Raw genomic sequence first — 21865 nt, forward strand, 5'->3', positions numbered from 1 at the left:
CTTATGGTTATGATTGAGGTTTGGTTTAGGGCTACTTAAAATGAACGCCATAATATACACATAATATACGCTTATATAATATATCTCATGTGACTGCAAAACCTCAAACAACGTGAAACAATATGCAAATAAAAGATAAATTCACAGGTGTTGTACAGGGCTCTGTGCTCACCTCACAAACACTCAAAAGACCTCAATGGCTAATTTCTATTCACAGTTCCTCCAAAAGACATTTCGCTTTTAATGTTACACCTTTGTGAAATAAAGCGTGTCTACTGGTCTTGTTTGATAACTCACAGAGGCGGCGGGGCACGAGGTCACGCCCATGAATTCAAATCACAGTTTCAGTCTTGAGACTGTTTATATTTAATCACATAATCAGACTCTTCACTTGAGCTTAATTGTATATGGCCGTGGGAGTTGAGGTTTTTATTAATATAAGTTGTTGACTCAGACTTGAAGATTTCACGAATAGCTCACCACTTCCAGGAAGTGGTACACTGAGGAACTGCTCGAGACACTTTATGACAAAAACTGGCATTTGGCCGATGCATTAAACTCAGAGTGAGCGTATCGTTTTTGACATTAAACGCCGCCGGGTGACTTTCGTCGACTTTCGTTCGCGCGACAGGATTTCCATCTGACAGGAATGAATCGCGTGAGATCAAAAGTGAAACGACTGAATGAACGTGCTATGCTTTGAAGATGAATACGAAGTATGCACATGGAATACTGTGATGGCTTCCTCAACCGAGAGACATCGCATTTCAGGTAAGCTTTTATTTCTGGTAGGGCCTGAACTATCTTCACTCTCAGAAGAAGCGCCAAACTGTTACTGTACCTTTTCTGGCCAGTCATAGGCCATATTAGACACGTGCTTTTTATGTATTTTGCTTTTTAATGTATTTGTAATTTGGATCATATTTTGGTATGGGTGAACTAATCTGTAATTCACTAAAGTTATAATTCGAATGAGAAAACAAATTATTTTTTTTTAGTATTGAGTGAAAAAAAATTGCAGTTCTTCCTTCTCTTTACTTGTAGGAGCAGAGCAGAAGCAGACTGTAAAGGCCAGGCTCCTGTCTTCACAGATGCTTCTGGTGGATGCTCTTTATCACCTGGGCCCTCTGCTAGACTGTGTTATATCTGAAGGTCTGCTCTCTAGAGAAAACTGCTATGAAATTGAAGCTGAACGAACGCCACCCAACAAAGTCCGAAAACTTCTAGAGATTGTTGACGCTCAGATGGATGAAAGTGGTGCCTCTAAGTTCATGGAGTGTCTGAGAAAATGCAAAAAACATTACCCGCGTCTACGAACCTGGTTGACCTCAGAAGGTATGCTATGACTAAAGTTGAGTTCTGTATTAAAACATAAACGCACGTATATATTAAAACATTTTGCACTCTAATATCAGATTACTCCCAACCACCAGGGATTACTCAAGGTCCAACAGGTAGGAAGTAGTCTCAGCATTTTCACTTTTACTTAATGCAAATGCTTCTTATCCCTCACCATTGTCCTGTTTCCATGCAGAACGTCAACTGCAGTCCCAGTTTAATGTTTTGTGCTCGCGCTTGGGCTGTTCTGCACTGCCGGGCTCCTTCGATCTCTTCTCCAGAGACATTCTAACTCAGTTGGAGCTGGAAAAAATCCAAGCAATGCTCATCCCAACACACCAAGCACAAACCCTGCTGTCCATTTGCCTGAAGAAAGGAGAAAAAGCATGCAAGAGCTTTTACACAGCGCTAAAGAATGAAGACGAACAGCTAGCTGAGGAACTTAATGGTCAGCAGAACCTTTCTAACAGAATCTCAATACAATTTTATAATCTAAATGCATATAATATTGGAATGTACACTACTGGTCAAATATTTAAACTAAGATTCAAAAGTCTCTTTTGGTCATCAAGACTGCATTTATTTGATAAAAATATAACCGTATTTTAAAAGCTATATTATAAACAATTTTATAAAAATATAACAGTATTTTAAAAACAATACCATCAATATATTATTATAATTTAAAGTAGCAGTTTATTACAGTATATTTTGAAATGTCTTTTACTGTAATGGCTTTACTCCAGTCTTCAGTGTCCGTGTCATTAATTATGGTTCTTATTATCATTGTTGAAATTTTGCTTCTTAATATTTTTGTTTTTTAGGATTCTGTAATGAATAGAACAGTCAATAAACAAATTAAAATGTCTTTACTGTCACTGATTATTTTTATTTTATTTTTATTTTTTTACCTTAAACAGCTTTATGGTAGAGTAATACTTTAAGCAAAAAAATATTACCACAGAAAAGTAATAAACTCCAGGAATTCAGCTTCTCATCTTCTCATTTTTCAGTGAACACTTTGTTAGAAGACCTTAAGACAGAATCTAGAGGCAGCATTGTGCCGATTGCAGTGGAGGAGACCAGAGGTCAATTGAGGTCTTTACCTCTGTCAGGCAAGTCACCTTTCCCACATTATACACATTTCTATGAGTCTGTAGAAATATTTATGGCTGGTGAATTTGCCCAGACCAAAAATAATAAGTTTGGTTTCCAGAATTCATCTAAGATCTAAGCTTGCAGCACTGATGTTGTCCTCGTTGATCTTGTCTCAATCAGGAGGCCTGCAGCAGGTCATGACTCGGCTGGGCTTGACTGTGGGGGATGAGATTAGGTTTAATGTCTGTGAGGTTGGTGTGGCAGTAGGTTTGCCACGCCGGACAGTCAGAGAGTATTTTCTGGAAGGGGTTGGCATTGAAGACTCGGCCCAGCTGGAGGCCCTAGTCTCCCTGTTCATAGAGAAGACAAAAGACGCAGACAGACTACTGAGAAGAGTGGCAGAACTCAGCCCTCGGTGTAAGTGAAGGCCAATCAGATTTTATTTTACAGTTAATTTATTTTAAATGTGACTTTAGATGTAATGATTTGAGCATGCCATGTTTACGGTTCTTATTTAATATAAAAATTATGTAACTTTTATTATTTAAAATATTGATAAGTATATAGGTTTTTAAAACTGCTTGCTTATATAATAAAGTTTTGTGCTGTTACCAGTATGCAGAAATATGCATTAATAAAAAAAGAAATATATTTTTTACTTACATTTATTTAATACACTACTGTACAAACGTATGCAACCAGTAAGATTTGTTTAATGCAATTAAGCAAAGTAGCATTAAATTAAGACATTGATACACTTAAAATGCCAGCATGATGAGATCTATTCAAGTAAGAAAATGCTAAAAAAAAAAAAAAACCCTGATGTATCTGGTTGTCATCTGTAGGGGTCCAGCTTTCAGAGAGAGGGTGCCTGCTGTTGCGGTTGCTGCAAAAAGCTGAGACTCTTCTCCGCAGCGGTATCCACAGTCACCGGCACAGCTGGGACCACCTTCACGATCAGGACCACTTACGCAGCTGGGACCACCTGTGTCTAGAAGACTGCACAGATCAGCGCACTGTGTGGGCCATCTTCAGCTTTCTGGTGTGGGACTGCATGGCAGAGGTTCTGGAGGAGCCGGAGGCGAAGCCTAGCGGAGGCATACTAGGCATGATCGAGCAGCTGAGTGCCAGCGGCAGAGTGGAGGCTGCTTTGCTGCAGGAAGTGGAGCAGTGCTGGACCGAAGGGGACGCTGAGAGCCTGCTGCAGAGCGTGAGAGTCCTCGCTCAGGTGCTAAGAGACCTCCATCCCCTCCAGGAAGGCCTCCAGCTGTCCTCTTCAGTTGAGGGGTTGTTTTCCTGCAGGCCCAGCAGGCTGCACCGGGTGACTTCCTTCCAGGGCGTCTCTGCGCGAGTCATCCGGAAAGCTCTAAGCAGCATGGTTCCATCCTCCACGGACCAGGACACAACTCTTCTCGCTAGACAGCACATGGAGGCATGCGTTCGTATCGCACGTCTCCTAGATGCGTTGCAGCCCAAGCGGACCACCATAGACTTTTCCCATGCGCCCATTGCTACGGTCATCCAGCATGTGCAGTTTGTCTTATCAAATCCCGCTTTTAACTCGGAAGCTTTTGACGCAGGGGTTCGCCATCGCTTGCTTTCGGTGTTGGAGTTCAATCCTGCGCAGCTGGGTTTGGGCTCTCTCATGCAGCTCCACCAGGAGACCCTATCCGAATTCCAAACATACTTACAACTCGGCGAGCACCACAACTTCCAGTTTATTCTCGAATCAGTACGGATACTTGGTCCCGCCAAGCTGTTTTCCGTCAGCAGGGTTCACGGGCCTGTCGCCATCGACAACGGAGTGGAGGAGGTTATTAGTTTTATCACGTCAGAAGCCACTTCATTCCTGGTAAGACTGCACTGTCTTTGTTATGAAGAAGAAAGGGGGCGCTTCAAGGTGTGCGCGCCACGATGCGTGTGTTTGTATCTGCTCAAAGCAGAAGGGCTGCGCGACATGCAGTGGTACGGTGATAACGTTTTGGCTGAGGTAGGTGGGAAAGTGTGGGTCAGAGAAGGAGAAAGTGATGGCTGGGATGAGCTACAGGCGCTGGCTCAGAGACACTCCACTCAACTCAAGGACGAAGGATGCTGCTTTAAGGTCAAGACCTCTGGGTTGGAGTGTGAGGTTAAATTTATATACAGGAGCGGAAGGCTATGGGCTATGCCACATAAGGACTGTGAGGTAAATTAAAAGCACGGAAAGTTGACATGATGCTGCAGTGACAAACAGTAGCTGTGTTTCCATTATCCATCAGATTGAAATTGCAAATTGAATGGCAATTTCGCAAATATTGCACAAAAGTTTTCATGCTGGCATGAGGTGATTATTATAGCAATAAAAAAAAACTATATTTTGCAAAACTACTATTACTTTTCGCATTTACAGGTTGCCAGTCACATTATCATTCTTTTAACAAACTTGTTAAAAACACCTCAAAAGTGGCTGCTCTTAAGTATAAGGGGCTTTCTTTGCCAACAATGCTTAATAACCCCTTATTTACAGTGTAATACGTTTCAGAGACTAACATTAGTCAGTGTTTGTTTATGCCAGATGAAACTGCATCACAAAAAAAAACATGCCTTCGTCTCCTTTGATTATAAATCAAATATAACAGGTAGAGGGGTAGCTGCAATATTTAACCTATCAACATCCATCCCCATGATTAATCATGAGAGGAAGAAATGTTTTAGTTGCATAACACTGGTCATTGTGCAACAGTTTTTCTCATCTACCATTTATAAAATATTGTAAAAGATAAAATATTGTAATTGCACAAATCTGTAATGGAAACGCAGCTAGTGTCACATGCTGTCTTTAAAATGTTAAATTCTCCCTCAAATGTTTTTACATTTATTAATTAATTTTATGACTAAAGATGGATTTGTAGCTATTTAGGTGCTATTTAAGCAAGTGAAGATGTAAAAAGCACACTTACAGTATAAAAAATATTGAGCCTCGCACATGATGATATGCAGGGGAAAATGTCTTTTATATAGATACATTATATAGACAGACACGCATACAAATTCCTGATTCTTGGCTACAATAAAAAATTTTTGTCCGCATGTCAAGATCAGGGCTCCATAAAATAGGAAAAGAGAAAGTAAAAATCCATACATTCAAAACAATCGTATTTGTGCTCAGTATGCTAAATGATACTGAGATTTTACTAACTGCATGTCTTTTCTCGGTTTTGGTGGTTTACATGGTGCTGTGCAGCTGAAAATCAGTAACCAACTATGAATTATTTACAGAACAGAATTTATTACCATGCCAGTGTTACGAACTGAATGTTGATCGAACATTTTATGCAATCATAAAATGTTAACATTTACATTTGTAACGTTTTACATTTTTGGCTGCTTTGTTTTTTCGCTGTTCTCAAAATCAGAGAACAGTGCAAATAATAATGTGATGGAAAAAAACACAATAAAAGCATTTAACCAAAATTTATTGTGGAATTAGACATTTCTTAAAAAAAAGATTTAGAACTAATACATTAAATACAGTTCAATTAGTATGCCTGCATGCACACTGAGATTTGAAATACTTCACATGAAGATTCAAGTAAATGTGTTGGTAACTAGGTAAAAGATCTATTTATCAATGTATCTGGTCATGGATAGGTCCTCTTAACATGAGAAAGGATGTTTGATCAGACCAAACTAAGAATGCCAAATGTAAAGGAATAATATTGTGCCTGGAAATATGTTATGGATAGACCATATTCATTGAGCTCAAGTCACTTGACATGAGATGACAACGCAAACCAGCCCTCTCTCTTCAGCTTGTCCACCTGTTCAAAATAAAATACAAAGTTTGCAAGCATGAGTAATATAAATATCTTAGGTTTTAGATTCTTTAAGTACCACTATTAAGTTGTATAAACTACGTATATGGTTATATGTGAAATAAAAATGAGATTCCATACTTTATTCTCAAGCTTTTGGATTTCCACATTATCCAGACTTTGTGGTGAGAGTCTTCCAGCTGACCTAAAAAAAAACATTTTTTTTTTTAGATAAATCTAAAAAGCAATATATGTTGATTTGAAAATGGTCTTAGAACTGTTTAAATAGTTTAATACGTTTCTGTTCCTATTTTTTACAAATTTGTTCTTGGCTTTTTATGGCTCACCTCTGACTGCTTGCACTGGGTTGTGGTGAACGGTTTCTCTCAGGAAGCGTCAAAAACTGCTCCGGAGTTAACCTTCTAACTGCTTAAAAACATGAATAGTCAACTCATGAATAGAGTTACTCTAATTCTGTGGGATCTGAAAGGATGTAAGCATTATTAAAAGAGACCTGTATGAGTGCTGCTGGAGTGAGGAGGTACTGGGGAAATGGCAGGAGAAACTTTGAGGGAGCTCTGTTTCTGTTGTTCAATGAGCTCTAGTAGTTTAGCTCTGGCTTCAGCACTTTGGCGGTTCAGCTCCTGCAGTTTTTGTTCGATCTCCATAGTTGAGGATCTCTCTACAGAAACACGCTGGACAAAAAAAAAACTGCCACATTAGAACTCTGTACTATGTGCTAGGAAGCCTGTTTCTACCTCAGAGTAATTGTGGTGGAGTTTAGTTTAAATTGTTCAGTTTAAATTGTGGATTTAAAATAATATTTACCTATGTTTAACTGTATTCCATATTTTTTATTAAATAAATGCAAATAAATGTTTATTCTCAACATTTTATCTTAATTTTTTTTTTCTCAAAATTGTTTCGTACTCCGCAGAGAGGAATCATTTAAAACATTTTTAACAATTTTACTGACCCTAAAATCATATTTGTTAGAAGCAAAGTATAATGGAAATTTTCAGAATTTACTAATTACTTACAACACACTGATTAGATTAATATCACTTGAAGGCAATTGAATATATATATATATATGCTTTCTAACTACTTATATTTTAAGATATAACCAGTATTCTGTGATATAGAATGGGATAAGAGGGATAGATGGGGTAAAAGTAAAAGAATTTCTATACGTGACTGAAACAACATCTCTGTACCAGGGACGGGTTGATCTGAGAATAAATCACACATCCTTACATAAAATGGGGTGCTGTGCTCTAACTATTTTCATTGGTCAGATGGGGATCTTGCTGCCTTGAAATATATACTTTTGACTATAAAAACTCTTTGCTCACAGACTCTAGACAACTTTGTTTGGCTCTTCAATCTCAGTCTTTACACTTAGTTTATTACTTTAATGAACAACTATAAGAAATAAAGCTGTGGAAACGCATTGAAAAGCAGTTGTGAGGAACCCAAGTCCGCAGTATGTCACTAACCTGCTGTGTGTGCTGTGACTCTGTAGAGGGTGACCCTTGTCTAGCTACAGAACTGGCTGTGGAAAGCCGGTCTGCACTCTGCTCCCTCGACGCTGAAGCTCCAGCCGGAGATGAACGGTGCTGAGCCAACTGGGCCCGGATCGCTGCGTTCTGACGTGTCAGTTCGGCAATCTCCCCTAACATGGCATCCGGAGAGAGATTCTCCAGCAGAGGAGTAGGACGTGGTAGGCTAGCGAAGGAGGAAGGAGAGATGGAGATGTCAAAGTCCTCCAGTGAACCCTGACTTCCCATTGCTGCACAGGAGCCACTGTAGTGCAGCGAGGGTGCGTGTGAATGTGGACGACATTCTGGAAGAAGTAACAAAATACTGGTGAGTCATTCTCGCATGGATGATTTAATTAGATTTAGGAAGCTTTCCAAGGAGAGAAAAGTAGTGACTTCCTAAGAAACTATTTTTTTTAACTCTGTCGCTGCATTTTTATTGTTGATTCATAAATGCTGGCCAAGACTGGGCGAATTTGCATCACCATTTTATAAAATTCAGATGATGGCACCACTGATGAACCACTGATAACAGATGGACTATTTTGATGATGTCTTAGTGTTCTTTACCTCCAGGCTTTCATCAAAAGTATCTTAAATTGTGTTCTGAAGACAAACAAAGCTTTTATGAATGTGGAACAACATGGGGGTAAGTGATCAATGACAAAATTTTCATTTTGGAGTGAAGTAACCCTTTAAGCCCTCAACACTACTAGGCATCAATTCTACACTTTTTCTACACTTCAGACTGACCTGCAGGAGGCAGACCATCTCGTTGACGAGGAGGAGAGAGCAGCACAGCTGCAGTGACAAAGTCCTGTTGCTGTAGATGGGATTCAGTACAGCCAGACTCCAGATGCCTTCTTACTACAGAACACAACACGTTCTTATTAATCACTGCACTGCTACAGGTTTAAATGAATAATTAAAATATCCAATCCTGATCACATTAAATACAACTTTAAAAGGAGCATGCCACTATTTTGGAAAATAGGATAATTTTCCAATTCCACTAGTGTTGAGCAGTTGAGGCAGCGATAGTAGCAAGCGCAATTATATTAAGCAAAATGCTGGAGACTATTTTTAGGTGCTACGCCTAAAAATGGTCTCCAGAATTTTGGATGTTCCTTGATTCCTTGCCAGAGCGAGAGTGTAGTTGCCATATCGGCCTAGAAAAATCGCAACTTTTAATTTTCCGTCGGTCTTAGTACATGGTGTAACTATAGAAAATTCAGGTTTTAAGCAGACAAAAAAAAAAATCTTTTAATCAGATTCAATGATCTATGCTAAGCTGCAGCTAATTGTGCTACTGCCAGAGCCGGAGATCAGCTGAACTCATCTGTTTAACTCTAGTTGGAAAATGAGCCTATTTTAAAATAAGGTGGCATGTTCGTTTAAAACTGTGGCAAGTTTACAGAGGCATGATCTCTAGATCTGCAGTTTGTGGTAGTTACTTTGAGCTGCATTCTCTGTGATTTGCTCTGTTGTGTGTGGTTCTGCAGAATCTGGTCTTCCCACCACCAGGACTAGGCCATCTAGACGCCGCTCTAGTTCAGATATCTGCTGCTGCAGTCTTTCCTGCATGACAAAAAAAAAAACTCCATCAAAAATGGCATATGAATGTACAAACGATAATGTTACTGATGACTTAATAGATCACCTGCAGGCTGACGCTCTCTTCCCTCAGTGTCAGTGACTCTACAGTCAGAGCGTCAATCAAAGCTCTCTGCTCCTTCACTTCCTCCTCTAATAGTCTTTTCTCCTGTGCCTCCCTCAGAGCCTCCTCTTCTTTCTGTGTGAATGATGTAAATAAGGAAGTGACTCATTTCACCAATTTTGTGCTCAGCGCTCATTTTTCACTTATGTGCCCTCACTTTTCTAATATGACTGGCTAGACGTCCAAGTGTCGCCACTAGAGCCACAGAGAAGCCGGTGAGACCTGGTCTCTGTTGCTGTGGTCTAGCTTCCGGTGGAGGATTCTGGTGATCTAGAGAGTCCAGCTCGGTCTCCACTTGCTCAAGCATTCCCTGCAGAAGCTCCAGACTAGACTGATTTCCTGTCAGAGAGCTCAACCCTGAGCTGTTCAGGCCAGAGGTATATCCAGAGCGCCCCCTACTGGAATGAACTGAGCTTCTCTTAACACCTGAAAAACCAATTACCATTTATTCTAATTTCATTTATGCATAGATATATACCTAAATACACACACAGCACAATAATCGATTTAAAAAAATGTAAATTAACTGCATTGTTATTAATATTTAAATGTGACCCTGAACCACAAAACCAGTCATAAGTTTCAATTTTTCGAAATTGAGATTTGTACATCATCGGAAAGCTGAATAAATAAGCTTTCCATTAATATAGGACAGGACAATATTTCGAGGGGATACAACTATTCGAAAATCTGAAATCTGAGGGAGCGAAAAAAAAGAAAAAGTAAATACTAAGAAAATCACCTTAAAAGTTAAAATTAAATTCTTATACATATTACTAAACAAAAATTAAGTTGTAATATATTTACAGCAGGAAATGTACTTAAGTAACTGTAAATGTAACTAGGTTTGTGGTCCAGGGTAACACGTTTTGTTATTTATTTATTGTAATAAGTCCATCAAGCTCACCAAGCCTGATTTTATTAAAAAACACAAAACAATAATGCTGTGAAATATTATTACAAAATGACAAAAAAAGCTGTTTTAGCAAAATTAAATTAAGTATTATTACATTATTGTATAATATACTAATATAGTGTCAGATAACAGTGCTCAACCTGGTTGACATGAAGCAGTCTCTGAATTCAGGACTTGGTTGTCTAGTGAAGCTGATTGGTTTACATCAGGACATGTCTGTCTGGATTTTAAACGCTGTACAGCCACCGTGGCGTTGAGGGCTGGGCAAAAACAGCACAGATATTTTCAGACAAACAAAAAGTTCACCAGATTCATATTGACATTAACCTGCAAAGGCATAAAGAAACACATGCTTTCATTACCTGCCTGATCTTCTCTGACTCTAGTATTACACGGTGTCTTGGGTAGCTCTTGCTCTGGATGATCTGAAGTCCATGGAAAGGACTTCGACCTACATTTATTTCTTTGTCTGAAAATAAGCATTTAAAAAAAAATTACTTTCTAAAGACAAAGCTTTAGAAGCTGTTTATTGAAGATAAACGAACACCTGTGCATCACAGAGCTGAGCTGCACCGGGGCATCCTGGACTTCATAATGTTCCTCTTCACACTCCTCCAACTCATTCAAGGCCTAAAAACGGCTTTATTATTCTAGGTTTTATTACGGAGTAAAAGCTGTAGGTGGTGCTTGTGTGTAAGTACCTGCTGATCCATCGTAGTCTGGCTGAGCAATGACAGCTGGGTTGGAGGATCAGGTTTTTGATGGACAGGAAGCTTGGAGTCAGAATCACAGTCAGGTGCCACAGTAATGGTGGGGAACCCTAAAACACACAAGTATATTAGCCTTCACAAGTACGTTTACATAATACTTGTTTGTTCAGATAATAGCACATTAGTTTATAATGCAAGAATCAAAATACCTGTGCGTCGACGAGGGGCATCACCAAACAGGTCTTTCACCTCAGCCAAAGCTCTGTCAGACCGTGCAATGACATCCTGCAACTGACACTGATCTGAAAACAACTATTAAAAAAATATGTTAGTATGAGCTATGTGTTCTGATTTAATATCTAACAAAATGTTAAGACGAGCTTTGTAAATCTGACTTTTTTTTATTATATACTTTTATATTTTACACATATGAAACATATTAATATATCCCAAAAAATTCTTAGCATCATATTTAATACACCAGGGTACACCTGTAGTCCATTCGCACCTCTCTAATGATGTTGAGCCGGGCTCTATCGAGGCCTGGAGGACTGGGGGGCTGGTTTTTCCTCCGTCTGCGTGTTAGAGCCTTTTCTTTTAATTCCCACTGCGCCACGACCCTGTTCTGAGATCTGTGCATCTCATGACGCTTGGCCTGAAAGATCAATGCATGGAAAAATTGTTATAATTGAAAAATCCTTAAGGGAACAGCTTTCAAAGTAAACTCCTTACCAGTTCCTCTGGTGTGGCTCTATGCACCGAAAGGTCATTGACTGTGCTCTAAAACAATAGGAAAACAAAAATGATAAGACAGGAAAAAAGATTTAAAGTAATTGGTTGCATGACGGTTTCTCACCACCCATTCTTTCTTTGGTGCAGACACCTTCCTGCTTCGCACTGGTCTTTTACCCGCACCGTATAAAGGACGGTTCATCCGCACTAAAGACATCTCACTGGAACAGACACAGATGGCACCTAATACAAGCAAATACACTGTTGGACAAAACATACGCCGGTGACGATATAGTTTGCACTTGAACACAAATAGGTTGATAGAGCTACATTATGACAATCATTGTAAATTAACGTAGAGAGTTGCTAAACTTATATTTTAATTTATGTAACGTGGAAAAATTCATACAATCATTGCTAACTACTAGCTAGTCGCGTTTGCACAAAGCTGGCTTAGTACTGCAAAAACATACACTTATTTTACCAAAACCTGACAGGAGAACAATGGTCTGAGATTTTACCGTTTGTTTTTGTTAGTGCTCTAGTAACAGGAAGCGTTGATCCGGGCAAATTTAAAAGCACCGCTACAACACATTTCAAAATAAAAGTCCCAGTGTTCTGCAACTAAAAAACGACCCTTTAAGAATAAAGATTGTCATAACCAGTGATCGAATTGAGCGGGGATGGCTTTCCCCCTGCTCGAAAAAAAAAATAATAACAAAAGCATCCCCTCTGTAAAACCACCATCTCCCCCTTACCATCCTCTCTGGATTATTAATTTTGTGCATTACGTAAAACTTATGCACATTTTAAAATTGCCTAGTTATTCACGAATTAAATAACGGCTATTGGTCAACCAGAACTTGGTACTATAACAAACACAACACAAACTCCAAGCTAATTTTCGTCATTTTTCGTGCAAAATAGTTCTGGGGTTCTTTAAAAGGATGACTTTATCTTGATTAGAATGATAAAAAAAAAGGCCTATATTATTTAAACACACCTCAAAAGCATGCAGTTACAATGCCCTTATTATTCCAGCAATGAAAGAAAAAATATTGTATCCATTGCACAATGTATTTTTCTGAATATCAGCAAAAATGTGCTATTAATTTTATACAAAAGCGCAGAGCAACACGGTGTTCTGTTCCTTGAATGAATCTGTTTTTGAAAGAATCGAGTGATTCAGTGATTCAAACGTCCATTCAGACTCACGTCCCTGCGTCCCAACATGTATAGCCTACTATACACCCTCCCTAAATAGTATTCAAAACTACTAATATCACATAATATTCAAGATGACTAGTACGCACATTGGGACGCGGGCACTTTCGTTTCTAATTGAATCAGCCGTTTGATTTAAACGATTCAGTAGATCATGTTTTTAATGTAGTGTTGTTGCCATTGAATTATCCGTGACATACAATGTAATTTTAATTAAATTGAATTAAACCAGCCAAATAATTCCTTAATTTAATATATATATATATATATATATATATATATATATATATATATATATATATATATATATATATATATATATATATATATATATATATATATCCTGCACTTGCTGCTTATTGCACTCCTGGTTAGACCTAAACTGCATTTCGTTACCTTGTACTTGTACATGTGTAATGACAATAAAGTTGAATTTAATCTAATTTAAAAATATTCTTGATGTCCACTAGAGTGCGCTGTCTACTTAGAGTTAACCTTACATTGAGGAACACTTGCTTTGACTAGTAAGCTCTGCGAGACTCCATGACCTTGACTACATTTGTCTTGAAGAAAAAAAAAAAAGTTCTTCTAATGTACAAAACAAAAAGTTAATTATACGTAACGCGACACTGATCGTTTTGCTAACTGTAAACATCACTGTAGTGAAGAGCATGTAACATTTCCTATTATTAAATACGATACTTCTAGAAAAGTTAAGTCGCATGATTTTACATTTATTTTACAGCTTACATGTCACCTGTTCATCATTGCATACATTAACATACATTCATATATATATATATATATATATATATATATATATATATATATATATATATATATATATATATATATATATATATATATATATATATATATATATATATATATATATATATATATATATATATATATATATATATATATATATATGAAAAGTGTAATATGTGTTAAGTGTTTTTCTGTCTACTTGCTGTTGATATAGCCTATACATTTTAAACCTGTGAAATTATTTTACGGTTTAAATGTAACACGTTTTTCATTTTATATGAACTATCCTAACATTTTTAATGTTGTAACATATCGATGAAATAAAACTTTTTTGTCTGTTTGCTGACGGTAGCGGCCTATTATTCACACAAGCGATCTCTAAGTCCTAATTGCGACGTGAGCCAGCGGCGAGCTAAACGCATTACAATGCGGCGTTTCCGTCCCTTTTGTGCTCAGGGAGATCCCCACGGGCACCACTAAACACCCGTCTCACAGAAGCCGCTCCTGAAACACCCAGGGGCCCCGTCAACATACAATGACACTTGTTTGCATTGTGCAACTGGCGGAGAAGCGAAGTCAGGAGCTGCGGGCCACTGCGCATGCGCCGCTCGACGGGCGGGTAGTTACCCCCTGAATGAAGGAGAAATTGTCAGCGGGTCACTCTCAGTCTATCAATGCCAAATCCTCACTTTGCACCAGTCCTGCTTGAGATATTGACAGCTGGCTGCCTGCGCCCTTCGGAAATCAGTCGTTGCGGTCGAGTGCTCTTTTAAATATTAATGAGCCAGACCTCCCAAAACTTTTTACTGAAGGCGCACGATGCGGATTAATGTGGAAAAACTTCCTTGACCGGTTAGTAGAAAAAAAAAAAAATCGTGAGAACACATTGAGGAATCGAGAGTATGGATTACAAGTGAAGTCAGCGTTGGTTGCTTCGTATCTCAAGGGAAGACATTTGAGAAGCGGCGACATGAAGATCCGCTCAGAGTTGGATTGATGCAGAGTTCGCTGGAGGTTTCTCGCAGGAATATAGGATATTCTGAGTTTACGGTTTATGAGCGTAAAACCCCGTCCCTTATGGCTTTTATGCGTTCTCACGCGCGTCTTTGCTTTCAATCCGAAACAAAGCTACTGGAAGTCTTGTGACGGCAAACAGTGGATACTTGTCTGGAGCAGTTCTGCTGGATCTATTGAATTAACCTCGGAATTTCTCTGCCCAATGACATTTCCAAAGTTGTTAGTTTGGTTCCTTTTTGCAGCGTCTCCTCGTTTTAATAGTTTCATTCGCCGAGCCGTTAACGTAACAGGTCCAGACCAGATCCTGAGGCGTTTAGGGCGCGCGGGTTTGTGACAGGATGCGGGGATGCACGGGGTTCCCGATAGCCGTCTCGGTGGTCCTGACGCTTCTGACCATCATTAACGTGAAGGCGAGCGGGGAGTATTGTCACGGGTTTCACGACGCCCAGGGCGCGTGGAGAGACGGCTTTCAGTGCCCGGAGCGCTTCGACGGCGCCGAGGCCATCATCTGCTGCGGGAAGTGCGAGCTCAGATACTGCTGCTCCAGCTCAGAAGCCCGCCTGGACCAGGGCACGTGTGATAACGATAAGCAGACGCAGGACACAAACACTGGGAACAAGGACGACAAAACTTCTGGGGCAGGTAAGCGCTGTTTTCTGGCAGAGTAACATCCTCTGTCTGAAACAAATCGGGCAGTTGCCGCGTAATCAGATTGTACATCAGCTAAGTTTAAATGGTTTAATTCAATCAGTTTTAGAGCAACAGCAGTGTGTAACGTATATCGACCCACTTAAATTTCTGCCTGGGGCGTTTTGTGCGGAAAAGCCCCACTAAATGAGAAAGTTGGGTTGAGTTTCGTGCCCAAATGAGGTTAGAAACGCGTAAGGTAATGGCGTTTGTGTGCTTATATATTCAAAAGGCCACCTAAGCGAGAAGCGCTTCTTATTATTTCTGAATGAATGATTCTTATGAACAGGCTCTTTTAGCGAATCACTCCTGAATCAAATGAAGCGGTACTAATCCGACTCACTTCTGAAGCGCAGGTCGTTATAATTTCGTCATTTCCGACTCGAGGTGAACCAGGTACTTTGTGGGTGTAGTTAAAATGCACATTATGGATTTTGTTGGAATAATTAGCGCTTTATGAAATAAGCAAATAAATGCGGAAAGCGAAAATGACTTTAAATGCCATTTCTATTTAAATGATATATTCGTGGATTGTTTTTAAAAAATGTTTATTTCTGATTGTATTATTAATATCCGAAATTATATGATAACTTGCAGTATGATTTTTTTCCCCCTTAAAAGTAGGCCTGCTAAAAGAATCATTAACCGGAATCGGATCCGGAATCGTTTAATTAACGATTCCCACCCCCAAAATAAACGGGTTAAATGCCGTCGCTTATCCAGGTTTTGACAGCTGCAGTTAAATTAGCATCCAAATTGGCACCTAACCGTCCACTCTCTCACAAATGGTAAACTGTACCGCTCTCGGTTATAAATAGCACAGTAACGAGTCGTCCGGTTCCCCACGAGGATCAAATTCAGACTTGACCGGATCTCCGGTGCGATGTGCCGACAGCCTCGTTCATAAAATAAGCTCGCCGGTGCATCGTTTCCTCTGACTTTGTGCAACTTTAAAAAAAAAAATTCGATTCAACTCGTGGAGTCCACGAACTTTCTCTCAGCTGAACCGAATGCACACACTGGGGCTAGTTGTCACACTTTTTCGCTCCAGTGAATGTTCCTCGGAGTAGGTTTATTTTCTTAAATTCTGCATAAACACATACTTTAACGTGCCAGCTATTTCCACTGCTATAAGCCCTAAAAAGGTAACAGTTGAATAAAACCACAGTATAGGCCTAGAGTAAGTTGTCACACCTTTGCTACTGATGCACACAAGACTTTTCTGCATAATTTAATTTAAATAGTAAATGGTGAATGTATATAAATTTGAACGCATTAACTTTTTACAGCCTACAGTATGAACTGAATTCTTATAAACCTAAAAAAAAAAGTATATTTTGAGTTCTAAAAACTACCTATAACCTGATTTTTTTAAGGAATAGAGAGCTTTTAGGCTCCTCTAATGATGCATATCTGAAAAGCAAGAGGAAATGGTGGTCTGCTAGGGCATGTGGGCATTTGACAGAGCCTGTCTTGCAGTTGAAGACTTGGCTCCACTTGGACAATAATGCAACAGGTGTGAATTCATGTTAAGGGGCCCCAAATCCTTTTAAGGACACAAGAACGGCTTTGCTGTGATCCTGTATCGGCAGTGAACTTCAGATCAACTAATAACATTCTTGATTTGACTATAACAGTACAGATAAATCAAGTTTTTTTTTACATAGTTTTTACTTTTATCTTTATTTCTAATATATGTGTTAATTTGAGCAGATACCGTGCTATAAAATGAAAAACAGGCAACTTTGACTTTTTATCTGACAATTACGTTTTTCTTGCATTTTCCAGTTTATATATGACAATTCTGACTTTATAGTTCACAAAGTTTTTTTATTTTATTTTATTTATTTTATTATTATTTTTATTATATTATATTATTTTTATTTTATTTTTATTTATATTTTATCACACAATTCTGTCTTTTTCAACATCTCAGTTGTTTACGTACCAATTCTGATTTTATATCTTGTGATATTTGAATTGTGAGAATCAGAAAAAGACTTTGTGAATTGTGAAGCATGGAATTACAAGAAAAAAAACTTCCATATTAATCCAAATGATAGAAAGAGAAAAGACATTTTTTTACGTGTTTTTATGAACCCATTGAAAGCTCCTGGCATGAGTTGGTCACCATCCATCTCATAAGACACCTATTGTTACCACTAGCACACTCTGAATTATAACAAGGGCAATCTCCGAGGAACAATAAATCTATGGAAATAACCTGTACAACAGATTCTCTAGTGTTTTTCCGCACACATTTGTGTGTAATTGTGAATAGGGTGATTCAAAAAAAGGGTGTGTGTCTTCTGCCAAAAAAGCACTGATTTTCAAAACATGCACGCAAACTTAAAGCTTGCCAAAATTCAGGTCATTTACTGAAAAATTCCATTAGTAATAACTTCCAAAAGAGCTCCTGTAAAAATGACTCCCCTGTCATTTTTGCACAGGAATCGTGTTTTTGATTCGATAACGTTATAATAAATTGTTAAACAATGGCGGCGTTTTTTTTAGGTTATGGCTCTTTAAGTAGTCTGCTTTGCTCCTACAATAAAATCAAAAGCCAATTTGCATCGGCTATTATAGATGACTTGATTCAACTCAATTATGAAGCTGAGAGATCCTGACCAGCTGCAACAAAGTAAATGCTGAAATCTTTCCTCAGGCGATCAGATGTCTAATTAAGCTGTAAAGGTCACTTTAAATGCAGAGTTACCTGTCGAGAAAAAGCATGCGCACGTTCAGGCAGCAAGGGCAGAAAGGTCAGTGCTGGTTGCAGGAGATTAGAGCAGATCAAACCTGTCTTAATAAGTGTTAATGAGGGGCCCCGGACCCCTGGGGACAAGTCACTGTTGGAACATCTCGTCTTTCATTTTTTGCTTCTCTCTCAAATCCCTTCATCTCACATGAGCCAGCAGGTTACCCGTCTGTGAGCGGGGTAGAAACATGCGAGTGCTCTTCTCAGATTTAAAGATACACACGCATGGCATACTGTGACACATCAACAAGGTCCAGAAATGCTTTAGGCTTCAAACTTGCTTATTGTTATTTTTAGAGGTGTAAAAGTTACATTGAGCTCCGGCACACTGATATCCTGGTCTTCCTTATGGCAGTGGAGGTACAATCGCTTCAGATGCGTCCTGGAATTTGAAACGGATGTGTGCGTCGTGAAAAGAAGGAAAAACATTGCTCAAGGGCTATATACAAACAAAACTCCCCAGTATGCTGCCATCCAGCACTTTTTTCTGTTTTCTACGTTAAGGAGGCCTGATACACACTATACCATTACATGCCCTGGTATCAGTGGCAGTGAATGCTGCAGGATGACCTAAATACATCATGAAGGTATTATTACAAGCGTCACTTTTTAAAAACAAGCTACTGAACTGTACTTTATGAATGAGACCTCAAGTCTAAAGGCTTGCTTGTGGATAATTTTTTTTAAGTGATCTGGTTGTCACCTAATGGATGATAAAACGGGAAAAAAATCCAAAATGTTTACACTGAAGCAGGAAGCCGATGCACATTTGAGTTTGTTCTTTTAAACCTGTTCCAGTAAACAACCACTTATATAATGGATGCAGCTATGGCCTGCCACGGAAAAAAAGATAATTGATCATTTTTTATCTCACAATTCTTACTTTTTTTTCCTCAAAGTTGTTAGATATAAACTGGTAACTCTGAGAAATTAAGCCAGAATTCTCTTTTCTTTTTCAGTTTTTCCAATTTTGACTTTTTTGTAGATGTAGACTGGCAATTATGAGTTCTGAAGTCCAGTTCTGCGGGCTATCTGCCTGTTTACTAACTTGTCAATATGACAACGTACATATAGTTTACTATGTGGTTTACTGATAGTTAACTAACATATGTCCAGTTGTTGAATCAGCTAGGAAACTTTAGTCCGTTAGCGAAGGAAATCATTTTAAAGCACGGTTGGGGTTGATTTCGACTTCACATACAAAACCAGAATGTAGAAAAGGCTAATTTAATTTGTCTTTGTATTAATGTTATACACAATATTTTTCATTAGAGACAAGACAGAAATATGATTTAAGACGGTATGTAAGCAAGCTTAGATTGAAACAGAATATTTATTTGCATTATTTATTTATTTATTCTTATTAGTCACTCCCTTCGCCTCTTATACGGGATGCCCTTCACCCTTAAAAATTATTTTGGCCTTTGTGTTGAAAACATGTTAGAGTTATAATCAACATATTTTAAGCCTCGAATACACAATTTTTGCCCCGATTTTAAAGTCTAAACACTAGATTAGGAAAGTCAGAGCTGCAGTTTAAAGCTGACAGATTCCACAGAAAATCAGGTAATGTATAATAGTCACAGACTCTAATTCCATCCAGTCAGAGGTTATCAAACATGTTTCATATTTCCAGCCGATTTGGTTTTTATTAGTCGTGCATTTCCTAGCCACAGCTTGAGTTTGTCGTGATCGGAACACCTTTAAAGCCTGGTAGTGTATGATCCTCAGTCATGTAGCTTACGATGCCCAGTTTTCCTTTGTCACTATTTACAGAGTCGGTATGATGCCTAGGGTTTTAAAAACCTGTTCAGATTTTAAAAGCCATGTAGTGTATTCCAGCCTTTAGTCTACTCAAAAAACCGGTAGAAATATTCCAATAAAAACATTTATGGCACATACTCTACTTCAAATACCATATTTACAGTTAAGCAAATTAAGTTCTTTTATTTCAACTTAAATTTACATATATTTAGAAATACATAATTTTGCTTCTTTTGCTCCGCAGTACCCATCTACGTGCCCTTCCTGATCGTCGGCTCGGTCTTCGTTGCCTTCGTGCTGGTGGGCTCCGTTGTTGCCGTGTGCTGTTGCCGCTGTCTCCGTCCCAAACAGGAGCCTTCATCAGGAGGCGGCTCAGGAGGAGGGTCCAGCAGCGCCCGCGTCCTCGAGACCATTCCCATGATGGCCAGCACAGGTACGTCCCGAGGCTCGTCCTCCCGCCAGTCGAGCACGGCCACCTCCTCCAGCTCTTCAGCTCCCCCGGCCGCCCCCCGGCCCATACCTGCCCCTCTGCTCCGCGCCCAGGCCTCGTGCTGCCTCCCGCCGGACGCCAGCGTCTATGTGAACATGCCTACCAACTTCTCAGTGCTAAACTGCCAGCAAGCCACTCAAATCCTTCCTCACCAAGGCCAGTTTCTACATCCTCAGTACATAGGATTCGCCCACCCCGTTTCTCCGGCTCCCGCCTTCCTAGATCCCACTCAAGCGGGCTACCGCCCATTGCAGTCTCCTTACCCTCCGCCGACCAGCATTGCTAGTGTGCCTAGTGTGACCGGGGATCAGAAATACCCTCCGGTCACCATGTGAAGCCCAATGGGACCATCATAGGAAATCGCACAAAAATCCGTTCAGGGCACAAAAGTGAGAGTCATGGCTTGCAACCTCACAAATGAGACTCTCAAACCGGTGCTCTATCAAACACAACATTGTTTTCTGTGATATAAAGGACACAGTGATTAAAAAAAATGACTGGATGAGTGTGTAACGTGCCTTGAAATGTGCTGTTGTAAATGAAGCGCGTGTGTATATATGCAATGTATATTTGTGTTGTATAACCGTGCATGTGCGTACTGTGCGTGACTGAATAGGCGTGTTGGTTTATGAGATGCAATGTGTGTGTGTGTGTGTGTAGTGAGCTATATGTTGTGTGTAATGGGAATCACAGGTGCTGTAATGTGAAAAACAGTCCTGGCTCCCTGTTGGATGCTTAAAATCTAATGAAGTGAACACAGGACACAGACTGTGACGCTCCACCCTCTTGCCCACTGCAACACACGCACATACAGTAGACACACACACTTACATTTCGCATACACACACACTCACAAGTCATTTTCGCATTGCCAAGGAAGTGTATAGAAAATATACAAAAATATAGGCCTGTGTTTGGGAAAGCGATGTGCGAAGGTGTGTGTAGCTGAGATCAGCGGTCTTCTGAAAGCACCAGAGTCAATTACGCAGTAAAAACTGTCTGCCAACTGTTCCCCTTCACTAAGTCTCTGCCTTGTGAAAGGACCGTGTATGTGTGCCACTTTTCTTCCCCACTGTTAGCATAAGGTACACTCGAGGAGTTCCAGGGCATTTCATTTGGAGTGGGTTTCTTTCAGCGCACTCAAAGGCGGCAGTTTAGCGAGGAAAGAAAAGTCCCAGGCTACTCCAGAAGAAGGCCATCACCTTTCTGAACTTTTAAAACTCCAGCAATTAGATCGTAAACATCACAATGAAATTAAACTCTGCCATTTTGAAATCACCAAAAAAAATAAATAAAAAATAAAAAATC

At 39.3% G+C, this 21865-nt stretch overlaps 3 protein-coding genes across 7 annotated transcripts; 2 read left to right on the top strand and 1 right to left on the bottom strand.

Moving 5' to 3' along the window:
* The first annotated feature begins 336 nt into the window (after positions 1-336).
* LOC122330131 lies at positions 337-4630 on the top strand. The gene is made up of 7 exons (XM_043226968.1): positions 337-771; positions 1045-1335; positions 1416-1454; positions 1535-1786; positions 2352-2453; positions 2617-2853; positions 3282-4630. Exons 1-7 carry the CDS (start codon positions 684-686, stop codon positions 4628-4630), a joined length of 2358 nt encoding a protein of 785 aa, XP_043082903.1. The 5' UTR covers positions 337-683.
* A 25-nt stretch (positions 4631-4655) lies between these two features.
* spice1 (spindle and centriole associated protein 1) lies at positions 4656-12426 on the bottom strand. 5 transcript variants are annotated; one of them, XM_043226972.1, is made up of 18 exons: positions 12368-12426; positions 11971-12089; positions 11847-11894; positions 11623-11769; positions 11324-11426; positions 11106-11224; positions 10952-11034; positions 10767-10873; positions 10545-10664; positions 9646-9914; positions 9432-9563; positions 9226-9349; positions 8525-8638; positions 7730-8076; positions 6745-6925; positions 6578-6659; positions 6372-6435; positions 4656-6236 (listed from the first exon to the last, which is right to left on the bottom strand). In XM_043226972.1, the coding sequence occupies exons 2-18, from the start codon at positions 12061-12063 to the stop codon at positions 6183-6185; spliced, it is 2187 nt and encodes a 728-aa protein (XP_043082907.1). In that variant the 5' UTR covers positions 12064-12089; positions 12368-12426; the 3' UTR covers positions 4656-6182. The 5 variants fall into 5 exon arrangements, with proteins under 5 accessions (XP_043082907.1, XP_043082908.1, XP_043082909.1 ...); XM_043226973.1 differs by having other exon boundaries at positions 12320-12379; XM_043226974.1 differs by lacking the exon at positions 12368-12426 and adding an exon at positions 12320-12337 and having other exon boundaries at positions 6578-6656; positions 11971-12107.
* A 2058-nt stretch (positions 12427-14484) lies between these two features.
* Positions 14485-21865, top strand: LOC122329410 (protein shisa-2). Its single transcript, XM_043225617.1, has 2 exons — positions 14485-15500; positions 20312-21865. Exons 1-2 carry the CDS (start codon positions 15197-15199, stop codon positions 20890-20892), a joined length of 885 nt encoding a protein of 294 aa, XP_043081552.1. The 5' UTR covers positions 14485-15196; the 3' UTR covers positions 20893-21865.

The sequence above is a fragment of the Puntigrus tetrazona genome, chromosome 24, assembly GCF_018831695.1.
Source record: "Puntigrus tetrazona isolate hp1 chromosome 24, ASM1883169v1, whole genome shotgun sequence".
Taxonomy (NCBI): domain Eukaryota; kingdom Metazoa; phylum Chordata; class Actinopteri; order Cypriniformes; family Cyprinidae; genus Puntigrus; species Puntigrus tetrazona.

Coding starts and splice junctions, on each gene's coding strand:
- LOC122330131 (XM_043226968.1), top strand. CDS start 684: ATGAACGTGCTATGCTTTGAAGATGAATACGAAGTATGCACATGGAAT. Junction 1,455..1,534: donor GATTACTCAAGGTCCAACAG/GTAGGAAGTAGT, acceptor GTTTCCATGCAG/AACGTCAACTGCAGTCCCAG. Junction 1,787..2,351: donor GCTAGCTGAGGAACTTAATG/GTCAGCAGAACC, acceptor CTCATTTTTCAG/TGAACACTTTGTTAGAAGAC.
- spice1 (XM_043226972.1), bottom strand. CDS start 12,063: ATGTCTTTAGTGCGGATGAACCGTCCTTTATACGGTGCGGGTAAAAGA. Junction 11,895..11,970: donor CACCAAAGAAAGAATGGGTG/GTGAGAAACCGT, acceptor CTATTGTTTTAG/AGCACAGTCAATGACCTTTC. Junction 6,660..6,744: donor CTCCAGCAGCACTCATACAG/GTCTCTTTTAAT, acceptor CATGTTTTTAAG/CAGTTAGAAGGTTAACTCCG.
- LOC122329410 (XM_043225617.1), top strand. CDS start 15,197: ATGCGGGGATGCACGGGGTTCCCGATAGCCGTCTCGGTGGTCCTGACG. Junction 15,501..20,311: donor CGACAAAACTTCTGGGGCAG/GTAAGCGCTGTT, acceptor TTTGCTCCGCAG/TACCCATCTACGTGCCCTTC.